Here is a 16,803-nt window from a genome sequence, read left to right as displayed (position 1 = left end):
CGCTACAGGCACACTCGAGTGCGCTCGCCACACTATGACTTACACTGGTAGTCAGATCAGAGTCTTGAAAAGTCAAACCTGGCGGCAGGTTTGATCTCCGCTGAGGTTAATGTGGACGGACCGGGTCGGTCGGTCGGTCGGCGAGCTTGGCCTCGTGGAATGTGTTAATTACAGCTCATCCAAAACGACAAGACAAATGATTGAGGAGACGGAAGGATTTCAAAAAGCCGCTCGGATGAGTCACGGACGATTGTCTTACCTGTATATATGTTTTCATAATACTGATTATAGTGGAACAGCAGGAAGTTCTGCGGCGCTGAAAGGGAGATGGTGCAACCGATAGGACGAGGGTTTTTCTGAGGTTTTTTTTTTATTTTTTACACGCTGTAGAGCCCCTCCTTAAAAAAAGATAAGGTTCAGCGTTGGTGAAGATATCGAGACGTTGTTGTTTTCCGTCCTTAAAAACGTCAAATATTGGTCAGGAAAAAAACAAAACAAAACGAAAAAAAGATTAGTCCCCGCCGCAGGTACAAAACACAAAACGCGCTGAAAAACCCCAACGGACGAACGTCCCGGCCGCTTCCAAGTGAACGAACACAAAGTTTAAGGAACTATTTTGTCTAGTGATAATCCGCCGAGATGCCGGGAATATCTCTCGAAAGGTGGAAGCGGCGACGATAACAGGTCGGGCTGCATTCCCTCCTGCCATTCCCTCCTCTCTCTCTCTTTCTTTCTTTTTCTTATTCTTGTCTTCAATCATCTTGTGGCCCTGCAGGCAGAGGCCATGAGCCAGCGCCACGCTCATTATAGACTTAAAGGCACATTAGCGCCGTGCCGCTCGGGGGAAGAAGAGATAGACCTGATTTACCGCCTGCTCCGCGGACACACCTGCAGCCCTTATCTTTGTAACCCCCCCGCCGAGAACGGCCTTCGAGACAAACAACTCTGCTCGTGTCTTCCTTCTTCAGGATCTTTGTGCACATGGACGACAACATCGTCAGACACTACAGCAACCAGTCGGCCTTCCTCATCGAGATCGCCGAAGTCACCTCGGCCGGCCAGGTCCAGGTCACGCTCACCGAGCTATGAGGTCCGCCGTCTTCGTCTTCGTCTTCGTCTTCGTCTCCGTCTTCCTGACCCCGCAGCGGATGACGTCAACCTCCCCTTCTCCAAAGCACTGCCCCGAAAACCGAAGACATTTTAGCCCCCGCCGCCCCGGACCCAAACCGACCGAGAAGAACTTCCTGATCAATCTCACAATGTCCTTCCTGGTCTCGGCCTTTGTAAATATATAAATAGATATACCACCTCCTCATGGTTAAGATTTTTTTTTTTTTTACTTTTTTTCGTTTTTTTATAATGTAAGAGCAATTATAATTGATATTCTGTATATATTTACTGTAAATAGAAATTAATATGATAATGTTTTACTATTTGGGTCAACCCAGAGTTTTTGGATAGCGTAATCTATTTGCCACGAATTGCATGAATTTCAAATTTCTTTTGTTTTTTGGAAAACTCCTGCGCATGTTCTGTGTACACCTTCGGGACTGTTGCCAGGCAGGTCTTTTCGAAAGGTGCCATTCTCGCTGCTTGCAACATGCAGATCATTTCTCGATAACCCCGGGAGCCAACGCTGCCTTGCTTACTAACGGTTCATCTATTGACTTCTTCCCTCATGGTATTGTATAAGGCCTCGCCGAGGACGATAATTTCCCATCCTACCCAAAGTATGGCTCTGTAGCTGCTTGTTGTTGTAATTACCGGACAGCGGGTTGCGTTCAGAACCAAAAAGTCACACATTTCCTTCCTCAACGCCATGCGGACGTAGTGTTGGCCATCATTTCCGAAGAGCGTGATGTAACCACGGAGCTATTTTCTTCCGTGTCTGAACCACTTAAAAGCCACCACCCCCAAAAGGTCATCCAGTCAAGTTATTGTGTGTGTGTGTGTGTGTGTGTGTGTGTGTGTGTGTGTGTGTGTGTGCGCGTGTGTGTGAGTGCGTATAAAACGTTGTTGGACTTTCCCTGACATTTCGCGCCATTTCAATGCTTCCATGTATCCCTGGAATATTTCAGAATGATTCCATTGCAATTCTGGTTGTATTACTCATATCTTGTCTTTTTTTTATGATGGAAAATAAAGAAATTACATAAAATGTTTATTCTCGAGTTCATTTACTTTGCAGTTGTTGAAGGTATATGGCCTGATTTTCTAAAAACCCAAACCCAGCAATCATTTAAATAAATCAATGAAGGGTTTAATTTTTTGTGACGTGTGTGTGCGTGTGCGCGCGCGTGGGTGCGCATGTGTGTGCGCATGTGTGTGTGTGATCCCCTAAATCAGACCTGACTCAATCTGAAAGCCCCCCCACCCATTAAATAAACAAAATACATTTTTATAATTTTCTTGTATTCACTATTCTTGTCTGAAACAGCTCTATTTTCACGGTAGATAGATGTGTTTTTAAGGCGTACAACACATTTCTTTTTCCGAATTTTGAGAGCATACGCCTCAAATGAAATCCAAGGCCTCGCGACCGTCCCTGCGATTTCTGGCGACACCGGTGAGGGTCTCGCACCCCGTGTTGGGAAACTCTCTGCTCGTGTTGCACGTGTTTGGACGGTGGAGTTGACGCAAACACGCGGAAGAGCACAATCCCATTGTGAGTTAGCAGCCTCTTGTGCTTCTGAACAGTCAGTGCACGAGCACCACGCGATGGGAGTCATTAAAAGGGGATAAAAGAGATGTAAAAAAAAACAACAACAAAGGAAGGAGGAGGCAACGAAAAAGATGGCGAGACAAATAGAAGAGCGGCAGGCAGGTGCACGGGTATAAAAACAAATGACAGACCAAGGACAGAGACAGCGAGGGGCACAGACAACGAGATAACGAGGCAAAGGGAGAGAGAGAGAGAGAGGTGGAATGGAGCGCAAAGAGGTGGAAAGAGCTGAGAAGCACGGTGAAAAGGGGGGAGGTGTGGCGGGAGAGAAAGAGCATGATGGCGATGATGACGATGATGACGACGATGATGAAGATGATGACGAAGAGGAGTTGGTGTGAAACCTTCCGCTGCTACGAGGAGAATCGTGTTTGTGAGGAGGAGAGGAGGAGGGCGACGGCCAACCTGCTGCAGAGTCCTCCACTGCTGCTGAATGGCTTGGCCCCCAGGCTGTGTGCGTGTGTGTGTGTGTGTGTGTGTGTGTGTGTGTGTGTGTGTGTGTGTGTGTGTACGCAGGTGTGTGTACCCTTGTGTGTACACAGGTACGTATTTTCTCTGTATATTATAGTATATACTGTATGTACCTTAAATATTGTATGTGTGTGTGTGTGTGTGTGTGTGTGTGTGCCTGCGTGTGTGTGTGTGTGTGTGTGTGTGTGTGTGTGTGGGAGCTGCTGTGCATACAGTACGTTGGTCAATGTATAATTAGTCAAAATTTTTAATTTCAATTTCCATTTTAAATTGTAATCTTTTCATCTGATGGTTTATCCTCGGAAATATTTTGGAGTCAGCAGTGCAATTTCTGGCTCAAAATATTTTTGCGTCAACAGAAAGGGTGCAAAGAATAAAAAAACAAAAAAAAAAAACGGAATTTGGGGTTTGAGGAAATATTTATTATGTACAGTATAATGCCTAGGCAGAGAGAGAATGGATACAGTGATAATGGAATCCAGAACACTTGGGTAATAAAATAAGATGCCTACTATCTAAGATGCACTGAGCGGCAGCGCGGGATCCAGTGGGGCTTGTTTTTTTATTGTTTCATTCAGTCACGGAAGCGTCAGAAAATAATATCAATAAAATAAATAAATCTACGGATCGCGCATCGCAGCCTCCAGTACAGTCAACCTACCATGGAGACAGACAGACAGACAGACAGACAGACACACACACACACACACACATACACAGCAGAATTTATTTTGAAATACTTACATTTCCCTCGTCGGCAGTTGCTTCACAGACAGTTGGTATTAATTCCTCTTTCTTTTACAAGATTTGTGCTGGTCTCCGCCACCAACAGAGCACTTCCCATGATTAGCTCTTGGTTTGGATGCGAGCGGGTCCGGTCCCGCTCCAGCCGTGGGTGGAGTTACTCTGATGGAGGGCGGTTCTGATTCTACTGAAGTGACGTATATTACTGCGATGGCGTATACTAGAGCAGCAAAGCTGAACGGCCTGTTTCAGGACTTCTTTTCTGAAGCAGACAGCTCAGTAAAAGCTGACCGGACTGTCTTATTTCACAGTGTGTGTGTGTGTGTGTGTGTTCGTAGACCAGTCAAAGACCCAAATGCATGTGCACAATAAATGAAAAGGTGATTTTTTTTATTGCATAATGTGTCCCTTTTAATAGAAATCAGAATACCTGATAAATACCAACAATTTATTTTTCTTTGCTATAACAGCCATACAGGACTGAGTGATTTGGACAACACTCCCTCTAAATCACGTGGAGTAGTAAGGGCGAAGTCTCAACGGCTAAATGTCACAACGTCTCCGGGGACTCATTTGTATCCTAAAAGTGATCGTATTTTAACATTTCTTCCACTTCCTTGTCACGTTAATGGGTTGAGATCCATGAAGGTTACGCAATGGAAAATAAGGTGCAGCAGGTTGTCTATGAATTATAGATTGTAATAAAACTGATGAACGATACTTTACCTAAATAAAAGATAAGATAAGAGGTTTTCAACTTCGGAGGAGAATTCAGATGAATGTAAAATGTGTGTTAATTATTTATGTATTTGGCTGAGATCACATGGTTCCTAAGCCGTTATAGAATGAGAGAAAAGCTGTTCTAATATAACGAATAATAAGATAAGATAATACTTCTGAAGTAAAATTAAATATAATAAAAATTTAAAAATTCTCAGTTGAGTTATTTGACAGCTCACTTAATTTATTTTAAAGTCAATATTTTTGCAGAATAACAAAATAAAATACTCATATAGGTTTTTATCACCGTCAAAAAGAAAATAATATATATGACGACAAAATAAATGTAAAAATGAATAAAGATGACACACTGTCCTTCATAATTAACTGAACATTTAGTGGAATTTATTTTAAAGTCAATATTTTTGCAGAATAACAAAATAAAATACTCATATAGGTTTTTATTACCGTCAAAAAGAAAATAATATATATGACGACAAAATAAATGTAAAAATGAATAAAGATGACACACTGTCCTTCATAATTAACTGAACATTTAGTGGAACTGAAAATGCCATTTTAGTTTGTAGTATTTTTAATTCGTAGTATTTTCATTTGATTACAGTGAACCGAGGCGTCATGTCGGCTCCCCATATGCTGCGCTGAGGGTCCCTGAGGTGTTGGTTGTGCCGTCTGGTGGAAAATGTCAAATTCCAGCGCGAAAAGCCTGTTGTTTTCCCACTCCGAAGTGAAACGCAGCGTGGGCGTTCTGTGCGTGCGGAAGGCGTCACTCAACCCGCGTCTCGTCTTGGTGCCCGGGGACTGACGTCCCCTCCTTCCTCCTCCATGACACTGCTCAGCATTCAGACGCTGACCCAACTCCATCACTGCCACGCGCCATTCCACCAAGGTCACGGGACGCTGGGGAGGCAGCCTTCTCAAAATGCGGCATCACACAAACACAAACACACGCAGAAAAAATGCATATGAGGTAGAGAGAGAGAGAGAGAGAGAGAGAGCGAGAGAGAGAGAGAGAGAGAGAGGTTGGTAGACGGGTCTCTCTGGTGATAAATGAACCCGCTCGGCTCCGTATGCCACAGACGTCCAGGTTAGTGTATCCTAGCAACAGAGACAAGGCATCCTCGCTTCAGTCTTTTTCTGTCCGGAGCCGTACCCGCCCCCCCCCCCCCCCCAGCCCCCCCCCAAAACCCCCCCACCCCTTGTTTTCCGCCGCTATTACACTGCTCTCGCCCTTTGTCTCTCCGTCTCTACCCTTCCCTCCCCGTGGCGTCCACGTGCGACCCCTCCCCTCGCTCTCCCCGTCCTCTATTCCCGCACGCTCGTCCTCGCCCTCCGTCCCGGCCCGACGCGCCGTCTCACCACCTGCTGCTCGCTCCGTTTGCCGCTCGCTTTCCAGCGAATCCGTCGGAAGCGAAGGGCATCTAGCGACGAGAGGTACGGACAAACACACACACGCACACACACACACACACACACACGGTCAAATCATGCTGCTGTTGGCGTAATTTGCTCTGATCTCACTCGTCTGGTTGTACTGATCGACTTCCGCCGTTGGCTTAAAAGTTTGATTGCCTCGTTATTATTCCTCTCACCGGCAGAGCGGACCCCAGTCGGAGGAGACACTTGTGGGAAGATGTGACATTAGTTTCCTGCAACGTCGGCAGCGGAAAAAAAAAAAAGTTGCGAGATTCATCCCCGGCGTCGTCAGCCAGCATCACCGATTTTGTCTTCTACGCCCAGAGGGAAGCGGCGGGACGGCTCTGTGCTCTGTATTCTGTGTTCGCCGTTCGGCGGTCCTGTCTCTCCGGGCGTCTGTGCGATCGTTACCGAGCACTTCATCAACCGGTGTTTTGATGGAAGACACTCACGTTGCCGGGGACATTTAAGTGAGTTGCTGCCGAGGGTTTGTGCGTTAGGAGCTCCGGGGTCTTGAAGGTGCCGCTCCTCTTTTTCCCCGGTCGAGCACCCGTGATGCACACTCCAGCCTCCATGGTGATGGGGATCGTGTTCGCCCCGCTCGGACTGGTCCTGGTCTTCACAGCCTCCATCACCCCTCAGTGGAGGGAGGGACATGCCCATCTGGGCGTGGCGGCGCCGGGGTCACCCCTGGCGCCATCCGGGGCGAAGGGTCACGGTGGCGAGGTGAGGGTGGGATCGGTCGTCCTCCTGCGCTCCGACGGCCTGTGGGAGAGCTGCCTGCAGGTGGCGCAGTCGGAGCTGAAGCAGTGCTGGCCCGTGGGCGGCGCCTACCAGAGCGACCCGCGGGTTCGCCTGACTCAGGGCTTGGTGCTGAGCTCCCTGTTCCTCTGCGGCGCAGGCATCGTCTTGGCCAGCGTCGGGGTCCGCTGTTGGACCGACACGCCCCTTCGAGGCGTAGCGGCCACCGGGGGGTTCCTGGTGGTGCTGGCCGGGCTGCTGAGCCTCACCGCTCTGGGGGTCTACACCCACAATCTGGGACGCCTGGGCATGGAGAACATGGTGAGGGAGGGCACCACCACCACCACCACCACCACCACCACCAACAACAACAACAACAACCCCAGGTTCCCCCGCCTCAGCCTGCACCCGGCGGGGTCGCTCTACTTCGGGTGGCTGGGCTCCTGCATCCAGGTTCTGGGCGGCGGCGCGCTGCTGTTCAGCTTCAAGAGGCCCAGGTGCCCGGCCGGCCCCGCCTGCCCCCAGCTCCCCGCATGCCCCGTGTGCCGCTCCTGTCCGGAGCTGAGCAGCAGGCCGGAGACGGAGGTGTACGAGATCAGCTGCTAGGCACGGCAGACTCCAGAGCCCCTCTCGGAACAAAACATCTCGTCCAGACAGATTTTGATCTGAGGCAAAAATCTGCGTTGGTAAGGGTGAATTTGGGCGTCCGTGTCAGAGGAAATGTAACTCAGCAGTACTTTATATCACGTCAAATAAATGAGCTTTTGGATGTAAAAGCTGCCGCTGATATATCAGCGTTCTCTAATGAAGCTACATCGTGGTTGAGAAACTGCCCAATGACATAGATCATGTGCGCATACAAAGCAGATTAACATAACGCTGGATGTAAGTACCATTCAGAAGGTCTGAAAATAAAGCTTATATATTGTTGCTAAAGAAAAAACACAACAAAAAAGTAAAAAATAAAAAAAAAATAAAAAAAAAATGAGTCAATGCAAATCCATGCTGCCTTGAACCGCAACAACCACAAAAAGTCACAAATCAAGTTGTGTCGCCTTCTAAGCCTCTGCGCCATGAGTCATATTTCTATTCTTTCGCAGCCGCCGCCGCCGCTCTCGTCGTTTACCGCGTCCGTGTCGCGTCCCCAAGCCCCAGTGACACAGAGAACAGTTAAAAGGGAACTTGAAGGTCGGGAGTTGTGGAGAGAACCCCTTTAAAACCGTGACCTCAAGACGGTATCAGGTGCGTCCCCCCCGAAAAAAAAGCGAAAAAAAAAAAAAACAAGGACCAACTGGTGGCGCAGACTAAAAAGACGGGTCCACTGCAGCGTGAGCCTTAAAACACACGTTTCTATTGTGATTATGGGAGTTCCTCACCTCTTTGAGTGTCAGTTATTGAACTCCCGATTGGGGCTTTATTTGGGGTAAATCATAAAGAAAATAAATGTCATCAACTTGCAGCGTACGGGCGTTTCTCCGCAGGTATTATTGTAATCTTCATTTTTGTTTATTTGTAGCGACTGTGGATTCTATATGGCTGTAAATAATAAAAAACAAACAAACACATTGAACTGTGTGTCATCGTCTTGCGTCCATGAGCGGCTTATTTTCATTTCTATCCAATTAAAAAAAAAAAAAACTCAAATATCACCAACAGATTGAAAATGGTCACAATTCCCCAGTGAATATACAGTAACTAATATGTCTATAACGTCCTTGTCTGTCAGTATTACTCATCCGTTACGCAAAACTCATTCTCGGACAAATCTTTACAAATTATCTCACAATGAATCATCGTTATAGGAACAGTTCCGCCTGAACGGAGCTTGATTCCACTTATTCCGCAGAAATTCTTTGTGAGACGACGGCATCGAGCGACGTCTCCCGATGAGGACGAGTGTGCAGCCGTGACTTGGTTTTTTCAGTGCACCGTATAACCGTGTGGAATTAACAAAATAAAAAGGTTCAAAGTTTCATACGGAAATGGTTTTAGAAAGAGTTTAGAAATTACAGATTTGTTCAATTACCAAGTCTTGCGTTACAAATATACAAATAAATAAATAAATGCAATAGCGAGTGCTTCAGTAGACCTGATTTCTGTTCATATTTGTCCAAATTATTGCCGGTACCAGTCAGCATAAATAATAAATCTGCTGTGAAACACCTTCGCTGCAGGGAAAAGAGAGAAGGAAATGTTGGCCGACGTGGTTGTTTTCGAAGATTAGTCTTCTAACTAAAACAATAGATTCACAAATCAAAGTAGTTTAAGTCAATTGGAGAAAAAACAAAAAGGTTTCCCAAACCAATTTTCTATTTTTTTCCCCCCAGATATAAGGCATAATGCATTTCTCCAACAGTAACTCTTATGCCTGGCATTGGAATCTTGGGTTTATTTTTTAGCTTAAAGGATCCAATATTTTTTCCAAAAAGTTTTGAATAAAAACCCCAAAACAAAACAGGAAAAACTCCACTTAAAAGGCAGCGGAAAGTTCTGCTCTATTTCTGATCCACTCTGGCCAAATAGCACAAAATCTAGTTGAATAAAGACCAAAGAATTGTGTTCAAATGCCTTTAGATGGCCATACGTACAGGAATGGACACACCATGTGTGAAAGGCAGGCACACACACACACACACACACACACACACACACACACACTACACATTTTAATGATCATCACATTATTTATTAAGTCAATGAATATCATTGCACAATCAGCTGTTTTAATCCTCCTTGCAGCACTTCTGCAATTACACAGAGGATTAAACAGCGAATCACAATTTATTTTCTTTTTTAAATTCTCGACGGACTCGAGCGTTGAGGAACACCGCTGAACCGTCGAGAAAACCCCCACGCGGCCATATCGTTTGTTTCATAGGGTCCAACATGGATGGAAGTCTGAAGGTGAGGGAGGTCACCTGACGTCATCACAGTACACAATACAGTGTACAGTAAACGCATGAAACTCTCATTGCGGTGTTTCTTTAGCGACATCCAGCGTCTTGTTCTGGGCCAAAAAAACAAAAAACAAAAGCTTTAAAGTATTAATCTATTAAGGTAATGTCAGTCGCATATTCACATACAGTATACTGTATATAAATGCATATTTAATGTTACATAATATTCACAAAATAGGGATAAAATATAATACAAAAGAAATATTTTATAAAAATTTGCAGACAATGTATTCATGTTTTGTCAGGTAAGTGAAACAAATGTAGGATCCCATAAATAGTTTTTTTTATATGTGGCAAATAGATTGTTTTTATTTTTATCTCATCTTATCTATACAAAAGTCTTGAATTGGCTTTCTTTGTAAAATGAGCATTTCCCAGTCCGAGTGATGGCACTGTTTCAAGAAAATGTCTCCAATGGGTAAAAACGATGACTGCTGAAATGCGTGGCTTTTGGATACAAATTCCATTTGTATAAAATTTCGGACATTTTTTTTTAGAGGGAGTCATTTCAGATGTAGAAGTAGTCCCCCGCGGCCTCGCCGCCGGACGGGTCGCTCGCCATCTCGTCGAGTTGTCTGTTTATGGAGTCTCGCAGCGAGCCCAGGGACAGGTCCAGCTCGGCGACGGGGGACGGGCTGGGCAGGATCTGCAGGAAGACGTCGGACAGCTCGGCGTCCACCAGCTGCTCGCCGTCGCTCAGGCTCAGTCTGCAGGCGCCGGCCGTCTCCGGGGCGACCGTTTCCGCGGCGACCGCCTCGTCTCGCTTCCCGGAGTCCTGCGCCGGCGTAGCGGCCTCCGGAGCCGTCTCCTCCGTCACCGGATCCTGATCCTGGTGCTGGTGCTGGTGCTTGGAGGCACGGAGCTGCGCCAGCTTCTCGATCTCCAGACACAGCTCCTCGTGGTTCTCCTTCCAGCAGCGGAACTTGCCGGCTGTCAGCTCCGAGTCCTCCAGGATACTGTTGATCTGCAGCAGCTCGGCCTCTTTGGCCTGCGGAAGGGTCAAAGGTCGGCGCCCGATCAAGAAAACATTCGTTCTAATCAGTGATATATTACTACTGCATATGAAGGTGTCTGAGGGGACGTGAGGGATTTAAGACCCTTTTAAGACAAATTTTGGTCAAATAATCACTCTTATTCAACGAATTATTGCAGGAAAGGAGGTACAGGGAGGTAAGTATTTGATAGAAACAGGTCAGGTTATGAACTATATGATTCCATAAACTGTCATTATAATTTAAAAAAACAAAACAAGGTAAGTGATTAGGAACTTTAATAAATATAACCAGTACCTATTATTATTATTCTAACCCCCCCCCCCAACAGAACTTGTTGAAACTAAACCTTCATTAATTCAACTGTATGACTATTTAACTAGTTTTAAGGCCTGATATTATACCTGCGGACACGCTGGTGTTGTTATAAATAAAAAAAACAATAAATAAATAAAGATAGGCTGCTGTTATTTAGCCTGTAGGGGGTTGAGGGGAAGTTAAAGGTTAGGGCAGGGTTCTCTCTGACCTTGAGCGTGCTGTGGAGGGCGCGCAGCGTGTGCGCCTTCTCGTTGATCACGGGGTTCTTGTTACGTCGGATGAAAGACTTTCTGAACTGGTCCTGCGTGGACGGCTGGTTGTGGCCGATCAGGGACACGCCGCCTTCTTTCAGGCCTTTCAGCATCACGCCCATCTCATCCACCTGGCCACCTGGAACGGTGAAAATGTTTTTGATTTTCATTTTTTGGGGTCAAAAACGAAATACTAAACTAACTGAATCAGAGGGAAAAGGGTGGGGGAAATAAAGAGACATTGCATTTCTAAGCGGTTGAGTTCAGTTCAGCTTCTGGCGACGTTCAAGCAAATAACACGTCATGATGAAGACTTTCAACTTTCAAACCAGCGATAATTAAAATAATCCATCAGAAAGGCGATGGACTTAATTATGACATTAATATTATGAGTCAGTGGGGCAGGGGAAAGCAAGCTAGACAAACGATAAGCACAGGAAGAGAGAAAACAATAAAAAGATGAATAGATACCTGTTACTTTGCTGCTCTCTAGTGGAGTGTTGGATAATGGCACCTTAGTCTTTTTCCCCTTGGGACGGGGCAACGTGTTGGACTGCACTTTCTGGAAAAAACAAACAAACAGCACAATGACTGGAGGGCGTGTGTGTGTGTGTGTGTGTGTGTGTGTATGTGTATGTGTATGTGTGTGTGTGTGTGTGTGTGTGTGCGTGTGTGCGTGCGTGCATGTGTGCGCCCACCTTGTTTCTCCTGCGTTGTGATGGGGATCCCTCATCCTCTGACTCTGTCTCGCTGTAGCATTCTGTTTACAACGTAAAAAGAAAAACATCCTCATTGGCTATAACCGCACAATAATTGCTCTTAATATGTGTAATTTTCAACCGATAGGCACGCCCACCCTTACCCTCTTCACTGTCTGGCGGGTCTGTGTGGAACTTCTTGTGTTTCTGGATGGCTGGGATCAGAGCGTTGAGCCACCTGGAGAAAAACAATAAACAAAATAAATGTAAATACCTACACCAGATGATTGTCCGAGATATGGCTTGGACAAACTAAGTGAGAACCTTAACTTGACTGTTTAAGGACTGTTTATTCCTCAGTGCCAATATGAAGACTCAAAGTTCAAAGCTGTGAGGAAAAAAGCTTCCTCAAGCCCTTTGAGACTGTACTTTGACTAGGGTCTATACCAACAAACTTGAGACAGAACTTTTACAGCATTTAATCAGAGGGGTTGACCGCTGCCAACAACCCAAGGCAGTGCCACGCCCTTGAGAACTTCGGACGTCGCTCCTGAAAGTTGCAGTACCAGCACAGGCCACCGGAGGTCAGTGCAGGCTGACATCTTACCTCGCTTATGAGACGCTGATAAATTCACCCTTTTCCAAGACAGGAAAAGCACTTAAATGCCGAAATCCACCCAACTTGTTAAATAAATTCTAACGCACTCTCCTTGATACGCCCACTATCATATTTACATTTCACTAACTCATATGATCAATAATGGAAGAAATAGAGGTTGCCTGAATCTCCGCCTTGAATAATTCAAGATGTTTTTGGTTCCTTGCGATCTAGAATGGATAGAGAAATGGGCAGATAAGGAGAGAGAGAGAGAGAGAAAGAGAGAGAGTGCGAGAGAGACAGCGAGAGAGAGCGCAAGAGAGAGAGAGCAAGAGAGAGGGTTTGGGGAGAGCAAGGGTTATGGATCTTACTCACTTGCCCATGTCGTTGACGTTTTCAGCGGCGAAGAAGAACGTCTGGAATCGCTGGTGACACATTTGGAACACACTGATGGAGAGAGAGAGAGAGAGAGGGGTAAATAAAGTAAGTAAAATACAATCAAACACTTAGACGGATCCCTCCGATCGCATCGCCGGAAAACTCACAGAATGGCTCCTTCGAGATTATTTCAAGGAAACAGAAGCTGTTCAGTGGCCAAGAACTCATCTTTTTCGTCTTCTTCAATAACAAAAATGAACTTTTCACAAGGTTTTTGCATGACATCTTTAACATGGAATTACTGCTCGAGTGCTACAATCTGTGCTACAAATAGTGCAACAAACTGTGCTACAATCTGTGCTACAAACTGTGCTACAAACAGCGCTGAAAAGTGGCACACACACTTTTACCCTGGCACCAAATGTGAACATCCCTCCACTGAGGAAGCTTCCATCCCTCCATTCTGCTCCTTTCTTATCACTACAATTACTCACAACTTCCTCTTGTGCTCCCCAGCGCTCTCTATGCTGTAGCTGGCGATCTGCACCAGCCCCTCCGCCTTCTCATCCTGAAAACATAAACAATCACAATCAAACCATTCCACCTCCACTCTATAGATTAATAACACAAAAACAACATCTATAAAAGCCATTTTTCAAACCGCAGAAGACTGAATTTGTCTCTGCTAGTTTACAGTTACATCTGTTTTCAGCTGGTTTATTATTGTGAATATATTGTGGATTATTGTGTATTCGAGACATTCATTCGGAACTGAATCGAGAATCCTGGGAAAACACATGGAGCCAAAGAGCCTCATTTGCAATGAAACAATACGCTGTCATGATGCTGAGTCAGTTCCATTCTGGATCAACAAAAATAAAACGTAACGACAAATGAAAGATTTTGGAACCTCTTTAACTGCCTGTCCTTCACAAAAGATAAGGTGGAACAAAACACAAGGCTAAGCTGAAAAGAAGCTGTTTCTTGGATAAAAGTGACGAGAGTGGGCACAAAACAAAAAATACATTATTAGAATAATATATTTATTATTATTGTTGTTATATTATAATAATAACAACACACCTTTTCATGTTTACCAGCACTTTATACAAAAAAAATATTTAATTTATAATGACAATAATAATGATAATAATAGTATAACAATAATAATAATAATGTTATTCTTCTTCTTCTTCTTCTTATTATTATTATTATTATTATTATTAATATTAATAATAATAATAATAATAATAATAATAATAATGTTATTAATAACATTTTCACGATTACCACCACTTTTTACAAAAAATAAAAAAATAAAAAAATAATAAAAGAAATAGAATTTGAGATAAAAACCGTGGTCCCACCTGTTGGCTGGTGTACCAGTAGAGGGACGGCCCTTTGAGCACGAACCAGAAGCGCTGCCACTTTTGGGCGATGAAGACGTTGCTCTCCTTCCTCTTTTTCCAGAGCCAGCCGTCGCAGTCTGGACGCCCCAGCTCGCGGCACGACACCCGACGCCGGCTCAGCGCGCTGGTCATGCCTGGAGCAGAGTTGTTCGAATTAGAGTTGAATTTTTGACACTTTGCCAAAAGAAAAAAGTTTAGTTCATTTGCATTTAATACTTTACCTTTGGAAAAGCTCTTCTTTGTGTCTTTATTTTCCTAAAGAGAAAATAAACAGTTTATTTTGTTCACTGTCGTCCGCCTTTAACTGTGTCGAGTGTGGACGTGGGTTCAAACTAAATGGTGTGATGGCGTGAAATATGAAATATCTTTTTTTTTTTTTTTTTACCCCTCCTCGTACCCTTTGTCCCACAATTTCGGGACAGGAACTGACACTGGCTCGTCCCTGGGGAGAGCGGTTTCTGGGACTTCTGGGCGACAGGGACCCGTCCCTCCAGGGTTCTGGGGAGAGCCTGAGACCCCCGTGACCCTCGCAGTCCCCTAAGAATCAAAAAGTGAATCAGTTTATTCCACAAAGTACATTTTAATAAACAAGGAGTATTTCCCACAGAATTCAATTGTATTTGTGGTGCTATCTGACCGTTTTTGTTTCGTTCAATAAGGAAATTGAGCTGAAATAAAATACATCTAAAATAAAAACACTTTTTTTTAAAAATTTGCTCTATTTTATTTTGCTTTCGCTTTAAAACGGCTCCCTCTCCAATGTCTCCATTACGCATGCAGAGAGAGATGCTCCCTCAGAGGACACACAGAGGACCCAATAGATACCTCGGTTTTGATCAATGACATCATTTTATTTTCGAGGCCTTTGATGCATGATCAGAATGACAGATGATGAGATCCGGGCTATTTCTTTTTTTTTTTTATTATATTTGTAAAAAACAAAATAAAAAATTTAGATCTGGGCTACTTTTGATCGGGGGCTATTCATAAAACATCCCAGGCATGATCATGTTGTGATTCAGAGCGTACACGGTGAGGAGGGGCTATTCTCGGATGGGTCTGTTGTTAATGTGTTTGTTTGTGAGAGAAAGGGAAAGAGAGAGAGAGAGTGGGGCAATCAAAGCACTGCGGGCAGCTTGACAATGAAATAGGATTTTACCCATTATAAATAGAAAAAAAAAATTTGAAAATCAATATGTAGCGGCCAATGTTGATATTGTGGTGTGCTGTAACAAATAAATCAATGTATGGGAAACACTGGGAGGAATTTGTCGTGGTGAGGATTAGTGCGTTTCTCTACAGATAATTAGGGTAAACAAATAAGAGAAGAAGAAGCCAAAGTTCCAGTATCGATTTTGATGAGCATTAGTACAAGGACAATTTAAAAACAGTGACAGGGTTCAGGTTAGTCTTCTGTCAGTTATCCTGGCCTCATACAATAAAGTTGATAAAAAACATAAATTGACCAGCTTACTGTAATTGACCCCAAATGTTTGGTCAGCCCTTTAACTCTTTATAAGTAACCATAAAATATTACATTCACCCCTCACACTTTTTTACACCTTTTAATCAACGTATTTCCTTATTACAAGCTCTAGCTCACATTTCACTGAAATTAGTCACTTTTATTGGTTTTGTAAGAAAGAATTGTATTTCTTTCTTAAAAACGAATAAAAGTGACTAATTTGTTGTATTAAAATATACATTAAAATATCCTGAATATAGTAAAGACTATTGGAAAAGATTTTGATTTAGTCAAAAAATTACCTCCTCAACACTGGAAACTATTTACTCTTTATTATACTCTCATTCATTTTCTATGGAAACTTCACAAATGAAAAATAAAATAATAAAACACCAACAATTCAATTAAAGTTGTGAACATAAATTTTCTATGGAAGAAGACAGACAGACAGACATACCTAAATTCATCCCTGGAGAATTAAGAAGAAGAAATGCAGCATAAAGTTGGAAATCCGACTCACCTGCAGCTGAGAGTGGCAGCAGCAACCCCTGGCGGTCGTAGGACGAAGTGACGGTCAGGCGCCCCTCCAGCCCCCTGTCGGAGGACAGCTCCGACTCCTCCTGCCCCATCGGCTGCTGGGCTGTCTCTGGCCCGCGGATGGCCTTTCTGCGAGAAGAGGGATCCAACGTCGCCAGTCATGACCAAAAATAACATTGCAAGAAAACCCTAAATCATGCAAAATGCTGAAGAACAGAACCGTTTATTGTGCTTTAATAACCAATTGCAGCAGCAATCAGAGCAAAAGGTCAGGGCACGTGTGCAGTTGACATTTTGGAAACAGCACAACTGGCTCGGGAAAGTCATTCTTAAAAATAACACAAAGTGTTCCCAAACGACCTTCA

The 16,803-nt window shown here is 44.3% G+C and overlaps 3 protein-coding genes across 6 annotated transcripts in view; 2 read left to right on the top strand and 1 right to left on the bottom strand.

Annotated features, from left to right (window-relative positions):
* grhl3 (grainyhead-like transcription factor 3) overlaps positions 1-2,129 on the top strand; it is a 10,660-nt gene extending 8,531 nt beyond the window's left edge. The window contains exon 15 of the mRNA XM_080012846.1: positions 969-2,129. Coding sequence (XP_079868972.1) covers positions 969-1,089 — 121 coding nt within the window. The 3' untranslated portion in view covers positions 1,090-2,129. The remainder of the gene's footprint in view (positions 1-968) is intronic.
* A 4,520-nt stretch (positions 2,130-6,649) lies between these two features.
* On the top strand, positions 6,650-7,441 carry cldn23l (claudin 23-like; the record flags this gene model as incomplete). Its single annotated transcript, XM_080011935.1, has 1 exon — positions 6,650-7,441. One exon carries the CDS (start codon positions 6,650-6,652, stop codon positions 7,439-7,441), a length of 792 nt encoding a protein of 263 aa, XP_079868061.1.
* A 2,071-nt stretch (positions 7,442-9,512) lies between these two features.
* cnksr1 (connector enhancer of kinase suppressor of Ras 1) overlaps positions 9,513-16,803 on the bottom strand; it is a 35,062-nt gene continuing 27,771 nt past the window's right edge. For all 4 annotated transcript variants that reach the window (XM_080012461.1, XM_080012463.1, XM_080012462.1 and 1 more), the window contains 11 exons: positions 16,422-16,567; positions 14,834-14,973; positions 14,658-14,691; positions 14,395-14,570; positions 13,522-13,595; positions 13,025-13,096; positions 12,216-12,289; positions 12,052-12,113; positions 11,825-11,915; positions 11,311-11,492; positions 9,513-10,780 (listed from right to left, as the gene is read on the bottom strand). In XM_080012461.1, coding sequence (XP_079868587.1) covers positions 10,301-10,780; positions 11,311-11,492; positions 11,825-11,915; positions 12,052-12,113; positions 12,216-12,289; positions 13,025-13,096; positions 13,522-13,595; positions 14,395-14,570; positions 14,658-14,691; positions 14,834-14,973; positions 16,422-16,567 — 1,531 coding nt within the window. In that variant the 3' untranslated portion in view covers positions 9,513-10,300. The remainder of the gene's footprint in view (positions 10,781-11,310; positions 11,493-11,824; positions 11,916-12,051; positions 12,114-12,215; positions 12,290-13,024; positions 13,097-13,521; positions 13,596-14,394; positions 14,571-14,657; positions 14,692-14,833; positions 14,974-16,421; positions 16,568-16,803) is intronic.

This window comes from Zeus faber (genome assembly GCF_960531495.2).
Source record: "Zeus faber genome assembly, chromosome: 13".
In the NCBI taxonomy this organism is placed as follows: domain Eukaryota; kingdom Metazoa; phylum Chordata; class Actinopteri; order Zeiformes; family Zeidae; genus Zeus; species Zeus faber.
The sequence above is the reverse complement of the archived record's forward strand: the minus strand, read 5'-3'. Positions and strand labels throughout refer to the sequence as shown.